Below are 22,500 nucleotides of genomic sequence, written 5' to 3'. Positions count from 1 at the left end.
GCGAATAAACTGCGAAATAAGGAGAATTATTCATAGCTGTCCATTTTTGTAATGATCCGAAGGTTGTTGGGGTAAGGGAGCGCCTTAAAGGCAAGTGGTTTATGTTAATTAAAAAAAACATCTCCTAAGCGATGCACAAATTATCAGTTAAAAAGGATCAGTAGTTTTGGAGATTCGATAAACCTGAGTTTTGGAAAAAAAATCGCTTTAAACTGAGTCATGCAAAATTGAACATCTCTTAATGTTTCATCACCATGAAAAAAATATTTAAAAACGATCGTTTGGATGAATAATATGAATGATGATGATTATGCTACACTCGGATAGTCTCAGTGTCTTTACGCGGCAAAATTTCGAGATTAATAAGCTTCTCGTTTCATCTTGCTCAATATACCCATCCCCACATGGGCTTGTGGTGATCAAGTTACATCGCGCAATGCTTATCTTCGCTGAACAATCATAATCGACACACATTACTCATTGTACGGGAAAGTAATGAGAGCCGTGTGCTATTTCCCAATCAAGCGCATCCTGTGTAGTGTTGCAGCCAATGTCGCGAGCCGGATCGAACGATCGGAATGTCCGTTACTTCCTCCACACTGATTGAGCAGCAGCAACAGCAGGCCAGGGTAGCTCCTTCTTAAGCACGCACCTTCTTCTCTGTGACAAAAACGTTATGCCATATGCCATGTGACCAGCATTGTAAAGATCGGGGCCGATACGATCAGGCAAGTGATCGCAAGGACCGATACCGCGATGGCGAAACGTGGTTGTTTCGGTTGCAATCCATTTCGGTGAATCGTGATTTTTCATCTCCACCTCTCCTGGACCACGTGGTGTCCTGGTCCTGTGATGTTGAAGTCCGCGCGAATCTTGCGGGTGGGTTGGCAGTTAAAACTCTAAAAATGGGGAACCGTAGCGTGAACTCATTCACGATCGTGCCTGCAGGGGTGAGGTCGCCGTGTAGCTGTAACTGTCACAGAGAGGTTTATCTTTATTTGCCATTTTGCTGCCTCCCTCTCCTAGGTCCGGCTGTCTGTCGGAGTAGTAGGGTCTGGGCGGCTTACATAATGGCGCAGGTCGCGTTGCGCGTTGATCGTGCTCGCGTCCATCCAGATCCGCGATGCGTGTAGGGCAGACACACTACGCATTGGCTTGAGGTAGGGAAATGGTACGAAACGGCTAGGATGATAGCGTGCCCGTGGTGTTAATCAACATTGTTCACGCAAAACGGTTCCACGGTACACAGCTACAGTGTGCCCCATGTTCTTGGCCCCCAATGGCGCGGGACTTTTGAAAATTGATTAGAAATGTTGTATGTAGCAGGACAAGAGAGTAGATCGTCATGTTGGTCAAGGGGCGTTTATCGAGCGGATGGACAGTTATTTTACATTTTCACAACCTACTCTGTCGATGTGTTTGAGTTGTCCATCAATTGGATCAGATGCTGGGAATACCCACCGGAGCCCGGTGTAGGTCCGCTTTTGGATGCAGACATTCGATTACCGCATCGTGAATCGGTTGCACCAATCGCTACGACAAGTTCGCTGCAGTTTTCTGCACTCCATTGTCCATGTAACATAGCGGATGAGACCTCGCTCCACATCATTTGTCTTTTTGGCAGATGTAAGAAAAGGTTGCATCGAGGGAAGATTAATGGAGAGGTTTGGGTGAGCGTGTCCTTTTGTCTGGCTTTTCAACAACGAAAAGGTTGAGTTTGATTGGACCGCAATTCCTGCAAGCAGAATCTTTAAGCTTATTATGTTAAACAAACGTATCGTCTATTGAATCTCCGAAGCCTAGATTCCTTTTATCATTCCTTTATTCTCTGCGAATTTCTAAATTGATGGGAGTGTTTATGATAATCCGTGTTCCGATAACAAAGAGTGAAACATTCTGTGCATGAATGGATTAATCATTGGAGTTGCTCTTTGAAATGTTCTGCATTTAATGAAAATGAGGAATCACTCGATGTGAATGTGTTTTTTTCTCTGCTCTGCGTGTCCTGAATACCCTTTGATGAGATCGCATAATTGGCTGATATATTTCAAAATAGTAATCACTGTCAACACACCGCTTACCTGGCTGGATGATGCTTCAAAGCCCGCTCTCCCATTACGGAAAGTCCCCTCCCCCCCCCCCCCCCTTACCCCACGGTTTTCCTAGCGTACGAAGATGTCCAAAAGCCACCCCTGTGCCAATACAGGGCCCTACCGTTTTTGGATTGCTATCCTAGGGGGAAAGACTCTATACTGCTTGGTCCACATTGTCGATCGTGCGCCACGTGATCGTGTAATCCGCCTGTTGCCGGGGCCACCACGTGACTGGTTGTGTATAGCTGCCTCGGTCTCGGCACCGCATCCTGCACTTTCATTCTCATGAGACGCCACCTGCTCACGCGGTGCGGTGCGATGCGTTAATTTCTGGTTCGCGCCTACCGTACCATGTTTGCCAAGAAATGTGTCAACAGGGCAGACAGTAGTGGAGAGTGGAGCTGTGGCCGCGAGGTGGACTGATTATGCTGCCACCGTAATTGTCGTCTGACCACCGTGAGCGGGCTGGATGCTTCTCGAAACGCACCTTTCTTTGGCCCTTTTCTATTGCATGCATCTCTTATCGTTTCGTTCACTCCGCCACTGATGATTAAACTCAACGCAAACGGCTTGGCTGAGTGATTGTAGTCTGTGCCCCAGAAATGTTAGTTAAGATCTATTGCCGGGAAATTAGCACATTTCCGGCATTACTTGCTAGAAGGTAATACCGGCATTTAGTACAATGTGAATGCTGCTAGTACAGAATCTCAAACCACCTGAGAATAATCTAGCTTCTGCCCTATTCTGTTGATGTACTTGGTGCACAATCAATTTGTTGATGTGTATTTGTTCAATCAACAGAATGTTAAATTTGAGTTTCATTGTATGAAATTTGGATTAAGGGTTTTTTTGCGAGAAGTTATTCATTCTTTTACCATAGAGAAAAATTTTCAATATTCAAAGACATATTACAGCAACAATGCGAGAATCGTGGAATCGCGACTTCTGATTTATTCTTAGATTAGGATGCACATAATGAAACTTTAACAAGTTCATAGATCGACGGGAAGAAATGGTTTGCACAGATCAATTGCAATGTGATTGTCCAGCCAGTTCGATCCGGGATTGTTTTCTAATTTAGCAAACTTACTATTTCTTAATATTTTTTGCGAACTTTAATATATTGCGAACTTCAGCAAATGTTTCTTCCTAAGTTTCTTAATTATACTCTCTGGCGACCAATTACACCGAATTATCACCCAGCCCATCGTTGGCCAGCGTGCCAAAGTGCCTTAAAACGTCGATTACGCATGGATAGCGCGTCCAGACTGATGATCTGTGCGTATGTGTCTGAGAGAGACGAAAATCCTCCAACGCACCAAACGGCAACCAACCTTAAAACCTCGACCAGCCGGCAGACGATCATCAAATTTCACCGCAAAACCCCCCCGGGTCGTTGTGTGGGCAGCAGCCGCTGCGCCAGGGAGCGGTACCGAGGGAGTAGCGATAAGCGAAAGTGACGAAGCGTCCACCCGCCACACGTTGCTTCATCACCCAAACCGATTCTAACGGAGCCTGCGAGAAGGTGCGAGTAATACGAGGCGGTTCCCCCTTCTTGGGTGACCACAGGACCCCCCCCCCCCTGACGCGATGCCACCTTCCCTTTTGCCTACCGGGCTCGTACTAACCGAGGACTGGACACTGGAGTCCACCGGCTCTTTCCCCTTCCACCCTGGCTAACAGCTTTCTTCGTCACTGGCAGCCGTGGGGGCCACCGCTAGTGTTACGTGCAAATTCCCCGCTTCGGTCGTGTGGTCTATGGCTCACGGGTGGTTTCCCACCATTCCCGGAGCGAGCATATAAAAAGTGTCAGGACATGAACGGATCGGAATCAGTCAGTGTACGGCAACCAAACGACGAACCAAAGGGTCATCGCAGTGGATAACAAATATCAGAACAAAAAAATCGAATCAACATAAACTACTCGTAACTAGCAACATGAATTCCCGATTGATGGTAGGTAGACGAAGACCAGCACCTGTGACCACGTGGCCAGTTCCTCGACTAACGTAGAACATTGTGCTCCCCCCCCCCCCCCCCCCTCCGATCCGTAGATGATTCTCTTCGCCGTGTTGGTGTCGGTGGCTTTGGTTTTCGGGCTGCCCGCTACACATGACGAGTCGCTGGTTGGACCATTGGCCGCCGGACAGGAGGAGCTGGTGGACACATTCAACCCGCAGGATCCACAGGCGTTCCTCAGCTGGCGGAAGCTCAAGAAACTGTTGCTGCTTGGCTGAGGTGGCCGTTTCGGTTCGATCGCAACGCGCGAGCAGCATTCCAAAAACTCCATTTCAGAGCAGCCACCGTTGCCACGGTGTCCGGCATCACATCACACTGCATTGTGATGCAGTGGAACGGTTGTTGTTTAGCCGGCTGACCAACTACAGCTTTTCTATTAGCTTTTAATATCCCACTAACGGCCATGTTACTGTATTTTGTAATAAAATAAAAACACGTGCAAAACGCGCAAGTATGACAAATGGAATGTGTTTGATGATCTTTTAGCAGAGCACAAATGTAGTTTAGAATGGTTAGAGTACGTGCAAGAACTGTTTCCTAAAAGAATCTAATTAGAACTACCTTTTACCTTGTATGTCTACTATGATTGCTTCATGAGCCCAAGTGCTTCTAATTGCCTTCTAGATGGTTTTGTTAAATGCAGACTTCAATCTGTCAACAACACTATTGTTTCATCATTTCGGGAACGCCTTAACTCTTTCAAATGAAGATCGAATTCCGTGCCGCATCCGCGCTCCAGTCTTATCCGTGCTGTGGTTACGATGGCTTAGGGCACTTCCCGACAGTGTTGTACAATGGTTCGGTATCTCTTCTGAATGTTTCCTGTCTTTTCAACTTACAATGACCCTTCGCCACGTTATCGCCCTACGTCCCTTTCGCGTGACGTAACGAGATACAATACGAGGCTAGTGCTGCACCTGTTCCGGTGGTGGGCAGAACTAGAGAGGGTTAAGGCCCGATAGGCGACCGAGGAGACCGACTCCAGAAACCACTTCCCTGTACCCTAAGTGGTCGACATTTCATTTGTATGACTGTGTGCATATGAAGCAAATGGATCGTGCTGATCAACTGAAACTGAGCCAGTATACCTCTCTCTCTCTCTTTCTCTCTCTATCTTTATGCAGTCCCACGTGACTGGTTGGCTATTTTTTCGAATGTAAACCACCAGCAATTCGAGCGTCCGAGCTGAAAGCATGAATGTGGATTATTCGGTCAACATATTCGGTGTGCGTTGAGAATGGTGTAAAATGGCGAATGGATGGGCGTAATGACGTAACAATCTGCTTTCTTCGGCCGACAGCCTTGGCAGATGATAATGTGCTATCGAAACATAATGATCGCTATCGATGTAATTTGGGCGATCAACCGATCGTCCTCCCGCCAATACGTATGCCCCCCCCCTGGAAACGGGGTCAAAAACAGTCAATTTAGCGTTTTGTTGTGAGATCACATTTTACATAATTGGTACGAGTCAACCGTGCTGACATCGCATTCTCACGCATTCAATCCATTGTTCTGTTACTTCTGGTAGTTGTAGTTCTGTTGAAAGGCGAGGAAAACCTCCCGACAATTCATCAATGAATTCAGTTGTCGTTCGTTCAGTATGTCGCAAACGCACGCAAACGCCACGACAACAACAAGCAGATTGCAAAATCAAACGCCGCATAGCGTGTGATAAGACTTGATGGATGGTTCGTTCGTGAACATCTTGTTAACACCTCCTGAACCGGTCGAAACCGTGTAAGGCATTCCAGCACTCTCCGCGACCAACCAACAGATGAATGAGCAGCTCTTCGGTGAGATTTTGAGATTTTGGTTTTACTGTTTACTTTATTTTATGTCTTTTTTGTTTGAAAGTTTTGAGACACGATTTTCGTGTTTCAGCTCTGTTCAGCACCCTTCGCTGGCGAACGCACAACCGTTCTGACCGGTGTCCTGAGGCAAGGTTTGTTTGTTTGTTTTTTTAAAAAATAAGGTGTTTGTAAAAAAAATAGCTTGTCTTCCTACGCGAACTAGCGTGTGATAAGAGTATTGCACCTCACAGAAGCAGCCCTAGCCCTTGCCCTCCGTCGCTTGGTGAGCCCCACCCCACCAGGTCCCGGGTTCGTCATCGATCGGATTCGATGCCGCTGACCTTGAGTTGAGGATCACGGCTACAGAGAGGGTGATGGGTTTCTAGTCGCAAGAAGGAGCAAACACAGTCTGCTCGGGCACTTGCTCGAACTCTCTCGCTCTCTCTCTCTCTCTCTCTCTCTCTCTCTTTCTGTTTGCTGTTGTGCCTTGAGGCTTGAGGTTCGCATGAGTCTTACGTGAGTTTTTGGGTTTTTCTATCTCCTGTCTGTCTCTTATCAACTATAGAACGGCGAGATTGGGTCTTTTGCGTATAGGGGAAGGAGGAAAGGAGAAATCATTCGGGTTGTCGAGGGGGGGGGGGGGGGGGATAAAGCTTCTTCTTAACCGAGCAGCAGCAATTTCTTCTTGAGCAGCAGCTTCTTCAGCAGGAAGGCCTGCGGGTCCTGGGGGTTGAGGGTGTCGTCCGCGGTTCCATCGTCACCGAAGATACCCTCGTCGTGCACGGCAGGAAGGGCCGCCGTCAGGGCGAACGCCAGCACGAACAGGCAGATGGTCTGTTTGAGGAGATAGAGAGAGATAATTAGTTAAATTCCTTGTTTTCTCTTGAAACTAAACATATTTCCCCAAAAATGCCTCAAGGTTAATCCTCTTTCCGATTACAAATCGAACTCATTGTGCGTCTCGTAATGCGTCAAATGGATGCAATCGGCGCTGCCTAGTTATGCTCAGCCGATAGCAGTTTGATCGAACACCACCAGCTTCGGTCGAACGCCGGAAATTCCACTTTTGCACCATTTTTAATTCATCATTCACGCGTTGGGCGTCACAACGCGTAGGGGTGCCAGCGTGTGCAATAAGGAAGTAGCGTGAATGCTGTACACCCTCCAATGTCAATGCCATTCCGGCTTCAAAGTTCCGATCGAACCGACGTTCTTTTCCGTTCGAAATCCGAGCCGCGAGACACGACACGACCCGCTACAATAACTGATGACGCTCCTTTGGTAAAGCACGACGAAGATTACACTTCCCCGGCGAGCACAAAAAGCCCCTAGAATTTCTGGCGCCCATATCCCTTACACTACGAGCACTGCCACCAGTTTACGTACCATGATAAGGAATTTCATTTTGGCTGTTTTTTTTCGGGGGGAGAAAACTTGCTGGACACTTTCCGCTATAATAGGGTCGAAAGAGGACGAATCCTGCGTCTGTTTCTCTGGGAGGACCGAAGAAAGAAGAACTGTCTACCGCGTCGGCGAGCTGAACGCAACTTGATACAGTCCGTCCGCTCACCAACCGCTTTTATATGCGTCGCTCGCCTGTTCACTCACCCCACTGCCCGTGCGGCTGAGGGGACGACGACGAAGGCGACGGCGACGGCGACGGCGACGACGCGAGCCACGTAGCCACCGCGCTGCTGTTTACCTTTTGTTTTCGTTGTCTCACCACATCCCCCCCCCCCCCGGCCACGCGCCTGTGTGCGATTCCGTGATGATACCACCATCACCGTGGACCGTGGTTCCGACACCGGAGTGGTCGGAGCGACTCCGTCCACTCCACGCCGCCGCGGCCGGTACTTTTCCCTTTTGCACACGCACGAGAGATCGAACCCGGGGTATCAGTAGAACCGGGGCTACTCTCTCTTCGCAGAGAGCGATACGCGAGTGTGTGAGAGAGAGAGAGGGAAGGACAGAGAGAGAGGGTTATGTAGCTACTATCACGTCAGGACATTTCGTTCCCTTCCCCGTTCGTGGCCACCGAAGGCGCAGGTTGTCCTTCTCTTCCACTTCTCGGACCGCTGGCGTTAAGCACGCGGAGAGCATTCGATCTCGCACTTTGTCCATTGATCATCCTCTCATCAATCCATCCCTTCCTCCCCACAAAACGTACGATCGCGCGACGCGACGTGACCTTAGACCGAGGTGCCAACCGAGGCCCGGCCAACATACAGGTGCGGAGTGTGCCTTTACAGGTTAAGCATCAGCACCGCCATCTGTCAATCATCAAGGGCCCCCCCCCTCATGGCAACACACCAAGTGGACAATGGAGACGCATCGATCTTCCTTGAAAGACGCGGCAGCGTCCATATTACGCCATGCCATGCCGCGGCGCGCCAAACAGTTTATGCAAAAGACGTCACACCATCTCACCGACGTAATACCGTTTGACGAAAATCCCATCCGGTGTGTCCTTGGCCGGTACGGCAGGAACGTTGGCAAATCCAGGAAGAGACGATCCTCTGAATACTAACACCGTGGGTTACGTGGGCTCCATCTTCCGGAATGGTCCCCAGGATGAGTCGGATTGGCCGAAATGACTTTAACCCCTGGGCGCTGGGCACTTCTGGCTGTGGTCAGCATTCTTGATCAGCTTCTAGCTCGCTCAAGTATTACCACGCAAACCAGTTCTCGAATGCAAATATTTGTCCACAAACAACAACGGGACCTGGCGGCGATCCGCCGAAGGGAGGTGGAATGATCTTTTCGTTTCTTTCAAATTCCATAACGCTTCTAAGGAAACAAACCGACTCCCGCGGTGGGGGGTTTGGATAAGGCGGATGTGTTTCCCCAGAAGGGAGCTTTCTAAACTCACTGCCAGCTTCACCTCCGTGCCCTTCGACAACCGGGAGTGCGTTATGCGAATCATAAAATCGTCCGATGGATCGAATGCCGTTCGCCAAACAATAATAATGCAAGAAGTCCGGCACAATATGCTTGGTCATCTGAATGGATTAACTGTTTAAAGTTTGAATTTCAAATTCCCTCTGTGGACTGTGTACGGTTCTGTGCAGGGCGCGTCATCGCGGCGGTGAGTCCTGCGGAATTTGACGATAATGTGACGCAAAACCGATTCGATCGTTTGATTGATTCGCATGATCATTTCCTCCCCATCCCGGTGTGGGAGGTTGCGATGGTAAACAACAATAAATTATCTTTTATTGATCAATTACTTTGGGGCATACAAAAAGGCCCGAACAAGATGAGGGGGGTCGCACCTGACGTGCATGTTATAATTTTTGGGCGAATTAATTTACCCAAATTGATTTGTTTCTGTCTTAGATGCAGGGTGTAGTATTAAAAAATGAGTGGCGATGTTTTTTTTCTTTAATTTTGAGCCGTCGCGACACACACACACACACGCGAACGCGCGCTAGTGTCATCATCACGCTAACAAGCACTGATGACGAGCGATCGCAACTAATTCACCTTTTCGGGGGGGGCATAATGTATGACCATCAACGCCAAATTATGTGCAAATGGTTGAATCAGTTCAATTCTTCTCCACTAGTTGACTGGCCCATCGCAGTGGTTTTTGTTTGTTTTTTTTTTGGTGCCGTCTTCCGTCCGGTTACGACCACCCCGGTAGCCGAGACGACGCGATAGCGACAAAAGATTTCAATGCCGCTAGTCAAGCGACGAACTTCTTCGTTTGGAAGTTCACGCACGAGATGGTCCGCCTTTAGCACCCACATCGGCGCATGTGTGTGTGTGTGTGTGTGTATTTGTACGTGTGAGTGATTGAAACGCCCCTGAGCAGGTGTGAAAAGAGTCATGGGTCATCCATATAACGCGCACGGAACATTACCGAAGAAACGGTTTGAATAGAATGAATCAGCTGCGCATGAGGAACAGTGTGGCGGAAATAGGCAGCTATTTGCTTGAGAGGAAGCGACGACATGACACGCTGACGATGTTCGACTGCGTTTTAAAAATCCCCGAAAAAAGATGTCTAGCAAATAGAAACAGTTACGATAAGGATCGATTCCTCTCGCCAAATGTGCAGCGTCATCCGGTTTTGGGGCGAGCATCACTGTCCACCACCACCACCACCTAATGGCGCTCGGTAGTTGACCTTGCAGTTGTTCAATTACCTTCCTCTCGGACGATCGTTTTACTGGGCATCGTCTTATTTTGCATAGGTGTTTCCCCACACATGCACACAGACAAAAAAAAAAACACCGGAAGAAATGTTTGATTTATTATTATTTTCTCAAACAGCAGGCACAATGCGTTCAAGTGTTTATCTTTATTTTTGAGATGCGAGAGCCCGCTATTCCGGAAACTTGTCAATAATAATTGAGTGCTCCGCGCGAGTTATCAAGGTAGGCCATTTGCTTCAGGTTACTTCAGGTTTGGAGGTAAATGGCCGGATCACGGGTGTCATTTGGATTGATTTTATGTACATTAAAGCTAGTTAAGAGAATATACCTTTATGAGGGTTATTGCTTGAGCAGTCCATCAGACATTACGATGATTGGGACAATGCTACATTCCCGCGGACTAACAATCAATTTAGGTTTTTTTGTGTGACTGTTTGAGGTCGAAAATTACGTGACTAAACGCCCTAACAGCAATAAAAGTAAATAAATAAGGCGTAGATTGATTGAATGACGGATTGCAGACTGAGAGCCCTAACCAACTGACCTAGAAATCTAATTTAATGGACTTATCCAACTACTACTCCAGCGAATGAAAGACATCAAAATGAACTCTTTTCAAATGATTTTCGATTCACAAAGCGTTAATCAATTGATCGATTCGGTGACAGGTGGCTGTCTCCGCGGAGCATGAGGGCCACAGAAGGCAATTTGAATTCATCTACCCGGAGAACACGCGGGTGTCTGTTGCATATTCAATCGACTCCGTTTGAAACATAGCGAGGATTTGCTCATCACCACATTAACTTATCTTAATCGCCACAACGATAGGAAACCCTTGTTAGTTTGTGCGTTTTTATCACTATCATGTTACTCGCCAGCTGCCGGCGACGACTTGTGTGAGGAAACCAGCTTGACCGATCCGTAATGGAATAAACTGTACTAATGGTAATAAATCTGTCTTTCCCTTTTTCCCTCTGTCTCCGTGTCATCCGCCGCCTTAACGGGCGAGTGTCAACGAAATTACAACACCGCTGACACTGACCTTCGCAGGGTGGCCCATGCTCGGCCAGTGACACGAACCGGACGCCTCTTGCGGGCTTCGCCGCCCAATTCACAGCCACCTGTAAAGTATGCAAATTTCTTATGTAAATGAGATCGAAAGTGCACTAATTTGGGTAATATTGATGGGGCTCCCTAAAACATGCGGCATTAGTTGTTGGGTTTTGCCGTGACCGGTCACTATCGTTATCGCATCTCCGTGTGAACCCTTTTTTCGTTGGAGGGCTCTAAACGGCATTGGCGGTCGCTACCTTGCCATTTCGGATTCCGAAAGCGGCTGACATTGACCGAGGCAAAACATAATCGAACTGTCCGCATGATGATGGTGCGAGGATGAGTGACATTCACCGAAACCATATGGCACATGATGTCTGTGGCGGCCGCGCATGGAGGTAAGCTAAGGAACATTAAGTATAAGTGTACGTTATTTATTACAATGTTCAGTTATTGGTTACCTACTTATCCGGCGCTACAACGAACGAGCGGTCTTGGCCTGCTACAGAAGAAGGATAGTTGTCATCATTTATCTACAATTTAATTTTTCCATCCAACAGTACAATACTCGGCAATCATCGGAAAACATGGTGGCACTTTTATTCCTTTCAGTACAATGGATGGTTTGGATGCATTAATAAGGATGGCCTTGGGTTTTTGACTCCTTTTTCATTGAACCAATGAAGATGCGGAGCAACACTAGTGGAGCTTTGATTGATTTGACGGACACTTCTTGAGCAAACTTGAAACATTTTCATTTCAGAAAAAAACACACACACTGACTTAACGTTAATAAAACACTTAGGATACGGCATCGGGACCGGTGGTGCCAGGAAAGGAAATGCTTCTATCGCTAGGAGTGGAAGTGAAGGGAAGAATGATTGGAGTGAAGTGCCGGCCAGCAAGGTTCAGGCCAGCCAGAGGCGATTCCCCAGGATATTGAAGGGACACTTTGGCACGTTGACGGTGGCTACAGCTATCCTAGAGGGATCTATCCGAGGAACAGCAACTTCTTCAGCTTCTTCAGCTTCAGGAAGGCTTGCGGATCCTGCGGGTTGAAGCTATCAACCTCCGCCTCGTACACATCGCCGCCAATGATTGACTCATCGTTCACCGCCGGAAGAGCGGACACAAGTGCCACGGCCAGAACGAACAGGGCAATAGTCTATACCAGGGAGAGGTTCAGAACATTACGTTAAGCCATTTCCCCTTTGTATACGCGTATCCCTCAACCGAGTACTTACTGCAATCAAGAACCGCATTTTGGGATTATTCTGGTTTCTCTTTCTACTGCTACCGGGGGTACGATAAAGCACTAGAGCTGTCTAAAGCCGCCTGATGATCGAACACTAGAGACCAAGTATTGAATGATGCCTTACCGACAATTGGCGTCGACTTTATATACGAACGTTAGGGTGAAATTGTTTGGTCACAACTTTGTCACCATCCACCTGCCGGGGGTGGCCCGGGGCCGCATATGTGGCGTATGGATGCGAACGGGGTTATGCTAAGCGCAAACAAAACTTACGAAAATATGGCCCTGCTCTGCACTCTGTGACCGCGCCGTGTGCCGCCAAAGGTACGAAGCGAAGGTGCCTGGTGCTCACTTGGGGTTTGCAATTGCTTCATTGATCCCCGCCGGCTGGGTCAGGAGGGGCGGCATGGGGTTGGGAGGGGCCTTTTTTGGTGGTGGTGGTGGTGGTGGATGAGTCCGAGGATGAGTAGCGCACGAAACCGAAAGTGCAGAACAGTGCGGTTCCAACTTTGGCGCAACCAATGACATCTGCACCGGAAATGTCATTATTTTTTATTATCAGGCGAGCAATTTGATCAATGTTAATTGCCAGTAAGGACAGCTAGGTTCATTACAATCCTTGACCGATGGCCACGCCATGAATTTTAAATAATGCTGCAGCTGAGTACTATGTGGGATTGTTTTAATCGTTGTATTACTAGAGTGATTTATTTAAGAAAAAGTGTAGAGAAATTATGTGAATGTATCTATAATTGGGTAAAGTTATGGCAGTCATCGTCTTCATTTCTTTTTGAGGGAATTCAACATTTAGTAGCGAATTTATTACAGAAGATTTAAAATACTAATATTTCCCATAGAAATAACAATAACTCTAATTAATTGCTTCAGATTCTCACATGACATGAAAACATAAAACAAAAGCCACATGAAAAACTGCAAATAACGATAATTATTCCCATTTCATTGATCTTCATCTCGTTTCATCTGCAAGAGTGGCTGCAAGAGTGTCATATCTGATAAAAGATTTGAAAAATTTGCCAAATAATGATCAATGATGCTCTTTCAATAACCACTTCTCAGCAAAATCTCACAAGCTACAGCAACGAAATAATCTGCAAAGCTCAATAATTACATAACATGTTAACGGAAATACTTGATTCTTAATTAATGAAGTATAAATACGCAGCTATAGCTGCTTCCACCATTCGGGGTGTCACTGTAGATGGAGATGAACTGAATGATGCGAAACGGAGGAAGCCTTACAGCTTATCGACGAGCAGGCTCACGACGAACGGTCGATCATGATCCTCTGCCACCACTTTGTGGTCACGTATTTTCACTTTCGATCCCAATCCCCCCGCCCCTCGCTCCTTCCACGATCCGGTGACAAAACGCATCACGAGCCATCGCTCGCGCATCGTTTGGCCGGCATTGCATTCTGCTGCATATTTGATCTGCGATGCGATGCAGCGTTCCGGGATCGTTCACATCGATTGTCATCGTGGATTGCGTTATGTTTGTGTACGGTTGTGATGTTGCACTTGCAACACGACGGTACCATCGGCAACGCGCGCGCTTATTGGTTCTTACTCGGTGATATCAGATGGCATCTGCTTTAAAAAGGTTTCGATGCGATGCTCCTGCAAGATGCATTACCGCTTGGGTGCGGTGCGGTGCGGTGCGGTACGCTGTACTGGAAGCTGGCTCCATGTTGACGATTCCCATTCACTGCTTTGCGGGTGAGTGTGAGGAGCGCGTAAGCTACTCGACACCGATCTGGTCATTGAACGTGGTGCGTCGTGTGGTCGGCGAGGTTAGGAAACGATTTTTTACTTCTTCTTTATTTCATTTTTTAAATATCCATAACCACAATTAACCATCCCCCAAAGAGCCACAGTATGCAGCGGTAGCACCGGTAGCAGTGCAGTCCACCAGTAGCGCGACCAAAGCGGTCCACTGTGTCGAGTGTCAATAAAATAGAAAAATAAAATTCAAATCCGATGCTAACTGCCTGGTGATCACCACGCGATGCGATCAAGGTTATACAGCGGCCGGGCAACTCACAAGTGTAGCGCGCATGAACTGCGGCACCAATTATACTATGCCACCACGGCAGAACCGATCGGTTCGTTGCCAATTTTCCCTTAATGAAACACTTCGTTTGTTTGCTGCATAAATTTAATCGTCTTAATGGCGGCCGGCTTCGATGCGGCGGCTCCGATCCGGTTGCTTTTCCTGTTTGGCTTCAATAGCTTCAAAATCAAAATATTAGCAGCTTAGTGGCGTTGCGAGCAGGAGGCGCGCCGCGACAGTGACAGTGTCGCTGCCGCAGCAAAAAGGCCCCGCACACCGGGCGTTGCGGCGTTTGATTGATGATGAATGTGGATCTCAAGGTCCATTCCTCGCGTCACATCTGAATCCAATAAAGCCGCCCCTAAAGCGGCTGAGGGACGTTTGGAAAGGTTACGTTTTTACGTGATTTAAAGACAGATACTATGTGCGCATCAAGAAAGTTTGAACCGTGCAGCAAGGACTACGAGGAGATTTATCAAGATCGGAGAAAAAGTTGGAGAACTAACGAGCCAGCGCGTAGGGCTCAATGATTAATTGTGATACCTCAGCTCAATGTGGTTAAATATGGAACAAAATGGCCATTCCTGGCCTATCCCAGCCTATTCCCGATTCCGGGAGCATCGACTTTGCGGATTCGCGGTGTCAAAAGAAGCGCCCAAGAAGCTTGTTTCTGTTCTATTGGCAGAGGAACGAACAGAAACAGGTCCCCTGGCCAGACACTCGATAATGGCAAAGGGCAACTCGGCCCGGGTGGGGGATGGACTCGTTCGACTTGTTTCGCTAAACCCGAGTGACCTCAGCCCTGGAAGTATGAACCTGGGTAAGGGTTGATCAACTGCAAAAGCTCCAGTTGCTCGGTTCAAGGCTGTAAGGTTGCACTTCTTCCGCGTAGCGTGACTGTCCAAACGAAAGAATAAGACGTAACCAAGTGATGGCTGTGTGTGTCTAGGCACCTGCAGCAAGGCTGGGCGAAGAAGGTTCGAGAACGCGCAAAGAATGCAGAATCCTCTCAATTATGTCCATAGTTATTACCGCTTGGGGCCGAGTCGAGAGTATCAAGATTCCAAGCGTGTCTTTCGCTCTCTCTGACACTCTCGATCTTGATGCAGCTTCGAATGGACAGCCTTGTGCGCAGTGAGCCTTTCTGCATACCATTGATGCTGCAATCGCTGCATTACCCTAGAGCGTAATATATTCAAACGACTGCTCATTGCCGTATTTGTACGATACAAATGGCGATCGTTGGGTGTTCGGATGAAGGAAGGAATGCGGCGCTAGGCGCTATCGGTGCGATGTGTGGGCTGGGGGGCTGCATTATGGGTGCTGACAGATTGCAACATTTGAATAATCGTGCCCACCACTACATCGCGATCCTAGGTATTATCAATTTTGATTCAAGATTCCTTGAGACACTTGACTGCTATGATTCATTCATGAAGGGTTCTCTGTCTGTAGTGCAGGCATTGTAAAGGTATTTGGGACGCTGATAAGCATAGCCCGATAAGCCCATCCTGACCTGGTCCATCCTGACGTTATTGCATCGCACCAACACTGAGCCAAACACCAGCCGGACTCCCGGTCATGCGATGTGCCCGAAATTTGGAGATCATATCGACGAACCTCGCCTACTTCTCTCCTGCTTACCCGTTAGCGGAGTGTCGGTTGGATTAGGTAATCGACTATAACACGTTAAACAAATATCGAACGTTTCGCCCGCTCACTGTCTCCTCGCTTTTCTCTCAACATCTCACACTCCCGTGTCGCTCTAGCGCATCTTCGTAGCAGCAGCAGCAGCAGCAGCTGCCGCCGCTGGATAACAGCTCACGTTCGTACGTGAAAGCGCGTATGCTACTTGCGGGTTGCGATCAGCAGATCGAAGACCTACCTACACCGCACACGCACCTAATGGGGTGATATGCGTGGTAAGACGCTCTGAGCCTGCGGTACCGGGGGTTGCGATAAAGCGCATGTACGCAGCAAAGCAGCGGTTCAGCGGCAGCGGCCAGAGGAACAAGAAAGGAGCGCACATGGTGGTGGAACTATCGCGTATGCTAATAAGCATTTTGTGTGTAATAAATCACAATGTTTGACGAAGCGACGCAGCGATCCCATCAACGCTGTCTTCAATGAATTTCGAACGTTTTGTGAGTCAATATTTGAGAAGTGATGCGCGGTTTTCGGTTTGGGTTTCGTGGGCCTATCGTGGTGGTGGTGGTGTTAGTGGCGAATGGCTTTTGTAGTGATGATGATGATGGGTTTGTGGTTTTCGTCATGATGTGTGGAACCGAAATCGGAAATATGAGCCTCACAGGGCTATAGGGTGCTCACTGCGGCGCTTCGGTTGTTACCAAGGGCCTGTGCGTATTGCCCATCCGACGACGATTATGGATATAATTAATCAGAGAGAATCAGTGAGCTCTCGTGGTCATTTAGCTGAGGGGAACAGCGCCTAGGGCTAGCTTATCTAACGGCGGCATTGACGGTTAAGATGTTTCGTAGGAAACGCATTTCAAAACCACCGCGAACCTCTTTATATTCGAAAAAAAAAACATTTTCTGGAATTCAATGGAATGTTTAAATGATTTGTTAAACAAGTTACATCCAACTCGTAATTACTCAGACCTTGCTGTAAGTTCCAGGTGGCACGGTGCTGCTCCAAATTCGGGGTTCGGTGTAACGCGCCGAATAAATTTCCTTCCTCGACAGCGACCTTGTCCGCGGCGCACGAGAAGTGGGTTGAGTCAGTGCTTTCGCCATCCATTTCAAATACCCTCTCGCTGATCACCAGCGGACCGTTCCTCCTCCCGTTCCTGTGCGTACGTGAGCGCTCCGAAAGGAGATGAAAAGGGGGATGAGGTAGCGCGTCACCCCCTTCTAATCGGGCCCTCCGACTGGTGTCGCTAATCGGGGGGGTCTGGTAAAGACTATAAAATCTAATGCTTCAATCCCGGGACAGTTGGTTGCGTCGGTGGCCGCGTCGTGGGGTCACGCAAAGAAAGCACAAAGGCCGATGGTGTCTTGAGATCGTAATTAAAGCGGACGCGAATGAAGTGCAGCGACCTGAAAATACCGCGATGGCACACCGGCGGCAATGCTCGGGGATTCCGGACAGCGCAAACGAGCAATCGCACGCATGTCATCGATTGCGGGGCTGTGCGTGGGGCGAGGCGCACTTGTTGGCTGTTGTTGTGCCTTGCATGGCAATTCTCCATTGTTTGTGCGAGATCGATGACGGATGATTGTGACGTAAGCAGGTTTCGAGCGGTGTGTCGGCAGCTGGGAGGATGATCACAGCCAGGATCACCGGCATCTGGGTGGTTTCAGATTCCTCTTAAAGGAATGTTTGTAGCATACATTCCTTCAAACGTACAAAACAGTGTATCTTCAAAGTAGTGGCACTTCCCATTCGCACATTCGATGTGCATAAAGTAAGATATCCTGAATCGACGCTTCAGCACACATAATGCCGGTGGTAATGTTCGCCCGAGGGGCCGTGCCGCTAAATAATGAAACGCTGCTTCACTTGCCCAGATGCGGTTACATCATCCTCCGCATACTGAATATGGTCCGGCAGCGCAGCGCGTACATTGATTGTCTATATCTCAAGGCCGCTGCATTGCCTTACTCCCGGAATACCGGTTGGGATCGGCGCCGAAGTAAAGAGCACGCGCGAAACTTTCTACGAACCAATTATCTTACGAGGAGCCGTATCCTTTATCTTCCTTCTTTTCGAAGTTCAGAGTTTCAGGTTCGGGTTTGGGGTCATTCGGCGTTCGTTCAACCGAATTGAACGCAGCAGCGGAAACCGGTCGCATCGCTGCATCGTTCCTCGCGTTCCAACCTGTCGCGGTGCACTTTAACATGTGCCGCCAGATAATTGCCAAATGTGGGGCATGGTGTGTGGGATACTTCTGACCTACAGCACGCTTCGGGGACCGCGCCCATCTTAGCTTTAAGGAAGGACAATTATGGTACAGCTGATGGCGAGTGCGTTGCGGTTTCGAGCGACTAAAGTTAGTCTGTGGATGCAGATTTAAAAACTAGATTTAATGATGGTGTCACGTTCTGGCCACCGTGAACCAATGCAGCTGGTGTTATTCCACATTACTGACTAGAATCGTAGCCGGAAGCTATTAAGCAATTTTATGAAGACGATAAATCTCTTGCTTTAAACTTGTTTGAAGAGAAAGAGAATTTTGTAAAAAGCAAAAGTGGTAACTTCCATGTAATCAACGAAATAACCATATCAAACGGAAAGATTTCATAAACAGATGTTAAGCATGCCAAATTCCTATTCTGCTGCCCAAATTAGCGCATTTTTGCCCCACAAAGCACGTGTCCGCCTTTTGAAGTTTCATCTGACCGTTACGGTTTGATGTGTCACCCTGTCACAGTGCAAGAAAACGTTTGTTACTTCATTATAATTCAAGATGATGTGGTCCACAAAAATCAAATTTTTCACCAAAAATACAATTCGAAGCGAAAAGTGGACTACAACACTGGAAATTTGTTTTGGTATCCATTTTTGAGGTTAAGACGCTAGCTCACAAATCGCTGTAGAAAGTTTTATTTTTGAGGTTTTTGAACTATTTCGCGATAAAAATAAACGTGATAAGAGCAAATAAGAGCTATTTGCAACTCCCGTCATCATTCCCGTTGGAAAAATAGGCTTACCCGGCCGTATAAACTGTACAAACCGTGGAAAACAGCGGTGCGAAAAGATTACCAAAAATACGACGCTGAAACGAATCTTTGAAGTCGTTTCAAAGAAAGGATTCTGCGAGCGCAGTAATCTGCGGCCGTTACTCGAACGTTTGGAAAAGAACCCATCAGAAACCGCTACTGTACGTTTTAAGGTTCGTGATTCTGCAAAGATCTGTTGAATTAACGATCAACTTCTCTTTCCAGCAATCATCACAGCAAGATAGCGCAGAGAGCTACCAAAGGGAACGAAAAGATTGCACCTAATCGTTCCGGCTCACATCCGGAACAACCGGTACATAGAAATTCCCCAGCAAAGTAAGAGATGTACACACAAAATAGGGGCTTATGGCCTTAGCAGTTTCTCTTTCTCTTACTGGAAGATTGCCTTTGCATTGCACATTCGTCATTTTTTAGGGTAAGTACGAATTGTATGTAAATGTATGAATTTTTTGATCTTTTAAAACAAAACCTTCTTTACACGCCTCGCCTATAGATGCCGACGCATAGAACAACGAACGCATTACAGTTTCAACGGCTTGTACAGCTCATGAAAAAACATATTGATCTTGCCAGAGGCGTTTATACAAACGTCCCCGGGGAGACGAACAAAAGATGGAACGTTATAGCAAGTGAGTTGAACTCCCTAGGCCCTCCAACGCGGAATGGACACCAGTGGCAAAAGGTAAGCGTTATCGCCTCAAACGGATTGCCTCTTATAGACTACTGATGAACTGTTTTTTAGGTTTGGATCGACACGAAAGGAAGAGTTAAAAAAATTTTGAGACTTAATAAAGCAGAACTAAAGTCAACAAAATCAGATATCAAAAACGTAAAGCAACTAACCCCGTTGCAACGTGAAATAGACGAACTACTCTCCCTGTCGCGCATGGTCAACGCATCGGAAGACTCTCTTGACACTGATCATACAACCATGGACGATGTAAAGCCACAACCGACAGATCCTGAAGTCCTTGACGAACTAATCAACGGAACCAAGCAATCTTTTGAACCAATCGAAATAACGACGGTGGACCCGCTGCAATTCTTCCAGACCACTCATCAGCCGCAGGGTGACAGTAAAACACTCGAAAAACGAGTTGCTTTACTGAAAAAGCAGACACAAATTCAAGAAGAAACGCTCCAGCGATTTACACAAATTCAGGAAAATACCTGCGAAATAGCCAAATCCCTGCACAAATTGGTCGACGCGCAAGAGAGGCGCAATCAAATCCTTGAAGCGGAGCTGGAATTGAAACGACGAAAACTTGAGCTAAAAGAAAAGGAGTTGATCCGGAATGTATCACAATCGTATTAAGTAAAAGGGAATGAAGCTGCGCATTTTATGCACTACGGAATAAATATAACAAGATTTTAACGAATCGGTTTCCAGTGCCCATGTAGCTAATGCGCCTATGTAGCCAATGTGCTAGGTGGGCATGTGTCTTCCCCCTACCCGCGCCCCTTTCTCTCGTGGTGGTTCTGCTTTTCTGTGCGATCTCAAAAGGGCAGCAAACCGAAGACGAAATTATTGTGTTGTGCGTTTGTAGATCCTGTTGTTCCCTCCGGCCCATAAACGATCGCCGAAACGGGGGACGTGCTGTGATTCTCCGCAGTTCATATCGTTTTTCTGTATCAACTCTCTCAGCAATATACTCCGACGCAGAAGGTGGTGCGGGGGCATACGTGTACGCCCGCGGTGAATTATCTACGATTCGGTGAAGGTCTCCCGAACACAAAAATAAAGGGTGTCTCCCGACGAAGATTGTGCTCCACCGGAATCGTGCCACTCCAGTGATAAGTGCGTCTTTTTCCGTCGGATGGACTTCTCTAGAAAAAGTAAGTGAGTGCGTGCGTGCGTGCGTGCGAGATCTCCGTCGTGTTTGTTAGCGGATTATTGTTTTCGGAGCTGCCTCACATGACTTCTGGCGTTCGTTTATTTCATCATTTTCAATCATCGAAGCTGGTGGCAGCGAATGGAAAGTGGCGATTTAGCGCGTGCGGCCGAATTCCCACCACCATCGGTCGGTTGACCGATATGTCAATCGAAACATCGCGAACTATCCCTCACCCCGTGCCCCGTGGAACCGGGCGGAGGTCGTCCTTTTACCCCTCCAGCGGATGACTATCTTGCCTTGCCTTGCCTTTTGACACCTGCTAATGAAAGAGGGAACGGCAACAGATTGGTATTATTCCGGATCGTCCGGATCGAATCGGATCAATTTGATAGAGACTGTTACTTCACGCCCTGCTCACGGCAACCGAAATAAACCGCGAGTCTCCTCACAGTAGTAGCCAGTGGGATTTGAGAGGACCACCAGCCATCTCACAGCGAAATAGCCTCGACTTGTGTGTTCCAGTTGCGGTCACAAAAAAGCCGAGGCCGATTGTATGGACTCGCTGGAGGCGGTTGTATGGAGGACTTATTTTTTGCCAGTCGGCTTGGGCAGCATGTCTCCAAAATACGAAAAACCTGTTCCGCTGGGTTGTTCGAGAAATAACCAGGCTCATCTAAGCAACCCAGTCCGTCAATCCTGTGTAGATCGGGCCGCCTTACTTTTGATGCCGAAGCGAGCACGGCATAAAGGAGAAATGCATCAGACGCGATGCACAACGTGTGAGCTAACAGCATATCATCTTCACTCTCTGGATCCATGACCTTAAGCGACTATCGGCAAGTTTCAGAAGAGTGGCGCAATCGTTTAAGCATTCAACGAAGACCGCTTTATCCCGGAAACAACAGAAGCAACCAGAAACGATGGAATCTAGTTGTATATGCAGGAAGTTTACCACTAAACGCTGCAGACCTGTTCGGCAGGCGGAATCGTATTGTGCGGCACGTTAAGTGGAGCAATAAAGCCACAACTCACGTCGGCCTCAGGCAATACACGTCCCCGTATATCCATAGCGACCCTGCACATAGTTAACGGGCGTGCGCGCACCCGCGCTTCTGTGTCAGCTGATGTGGCAGTGTGATAAAGAAACTGTCCCTCGAATGCTTTGCAGATGCTGCTATTGTGAACGATAAATGCTGCCACGGCTCGGGCGAATTATGCGTCGGGGAAACTTTTGATAAAATATAGCTTGATTGACGCACGCAAATGCTGTCCGGAGCGTCATAGCCCTCGGCTAGATACGCTTGAAGGGCTCGAAGCTCCCTGTCGGTTCGGTGGCCATGGATGGTGTGATGCTGCAAATCCGACTGTCCGTAGTCCGTTGGTGGGGCCTTGCTACTAACAATTTAAATCCACCATTCGAAGGTCCAACCCCTGCGCACGCTTTGCTGTAGGAACCGGGAGGGGTAGTGTTGGAAATCTTCTCGCCAACTGTTAAGGCCAAGCATACGCAAGCATGTC

The 22,500-nt window shown here is 47.9% G+C and overlaps 5 protein-coding genes across 8 annotated transcripts in view; 3 read left to right on the top strand and 2 right to left on the bottom strand.

The window, feature by feature from the left end:
- Nucleotides 1–20, top strand: part of LOC125955839 (uncharacterized) — a 1,698-nt gene extending 1,678 nt beyond the window's left edge. For all 3 annotated transcript variants that reach the window (XM_049687092.1, XM_049687095.1, XM_049687094.1), the window contains exon 3: nt 1–20. This exon is cut by the window's left edge and continues 832 nt beyond it. The gene's annotated coding sequence lies outside the window, so the exon portion shown is untranslated.
- A 6,515-nt stretch (nt 21–6,535) lies between these two features.
- On the bottom strand, nt 6,536–7,442 carry LOC125955853 (uncharacterized). Its single transcript, XM_049687116.1, has 2 exons — nt 7,292–7,442; nt 6,536–6,739 (listed from the first exon to the last, which is right to left on the bottom strand). Exons 1-2 carry the CDS (start codon nt 7,307–7,309, stop codon nt 6,566–6,568), a joined length of 192 nt encoding a protein of 63 aa, XP_049543073.1. The 5' UTR covers nt 7,310–7,442; the 3' UTR covers nt 6,536–6,565.
- Nucleotides 7,443–11,690: 4,248 nt separating this feature from the next.
- LOC125955854 (uncharacterized) lies at nt 11,691–12,480 on the bottom strand. Its single transcript, XM_049687117.1, has 2 exons — nt 12,360–12,480; nt 11,691–12,280 (listed from the first exon to the last, which is right to left on the bottom strand). Exons 1-2 carry the CDS (start codon nt 12,375–12,377, stop codon nt 12,107–12,109), a joined length of 192 nt encoding a protein of 63 aa, XP_049543074.1. The 5' UTR covers nt 12,378–12,480; the 3' UTR covers nt 11,691–12,106.
- Nucleotides 12,481–18,978: 6,498 nt separating this feature from the next.
- LOC125955855 (uncharacterized) lies at nt 18,979–20,509 on the top strand. Its single transcript, XM_049687118.1, has 4 exons — nt 18,979–19,287; nt 19,352–19,562; nt 19,641–19,829; nt 19,890–20,509. The coding sequence occupies exons 3-4, from the start codon at nt 19,641–19,643 to the stop codon at nt 20,460–20,462; spliced, it is 762 nt and encodes a 253-aa protein (XP_049543075.1). The 5' UTR covers nt 18,979–19,287; nt 19,352–19,562; the 3' UTR covers nt 20,463–20,509.
- A 97-nt stretch (nt 20,510–20,606) lies between these two features.
- LOC125955835 (E3 ubiquitin-protein ligase RNF185-like) overlaps nt 20,607–22,500 on the top strand; it is a 5,697-nt gene continuing 3,803 nt past the window's right edge. Inside the window, exon 1 of one of the 2 annotated variants that reach the window (XM_049687087.1) lies at nt 20,607–20,983. The gene's annotated coding sequence lies outside the window, so the exon portion shown is untranslated. Of the gene's footprint in view, nt 20,984–21,014 lie in introns of those variants that run through there. The other variant, XM_049687088.1, reaches the window with a different exon arrangement.

This window comes from Anopheles darlingi, chromosome 3 (assembly GCF_943734745.1).
Source record: "Anopheles darlingi chromosome 3, idAnoDarlMG_H_01, whole genome shotgun sequence".
Classification (NCBI taxonomy): domain Eukaryota; kingdom Metazoa; phylum Arthropoda; class Insecta; order Diptera; family Culicidae; genus Anopheles; species Anopheles darlingi.
This window is presented reverse-complemented; position numbering and strand designations above follow the sequence as displayed.

Excerpts from the sequence above, each read along its gene's own strand:
- LOC125955855 (XM_049687118.1), top strand. The coding sequence starts at position 19,641 with ATGCCGACGCATAGAACAACGAACGCATTACAGTTTCAACGGCTTGTA. Across the intron at positions 19,830-19,889 it reads ATGGACACCAGTGGCAAAAG|GTTTGGATCGACACGAAAGG; the intron begins GTAAGCGTTATC and ends ACTGTTTTTTAG.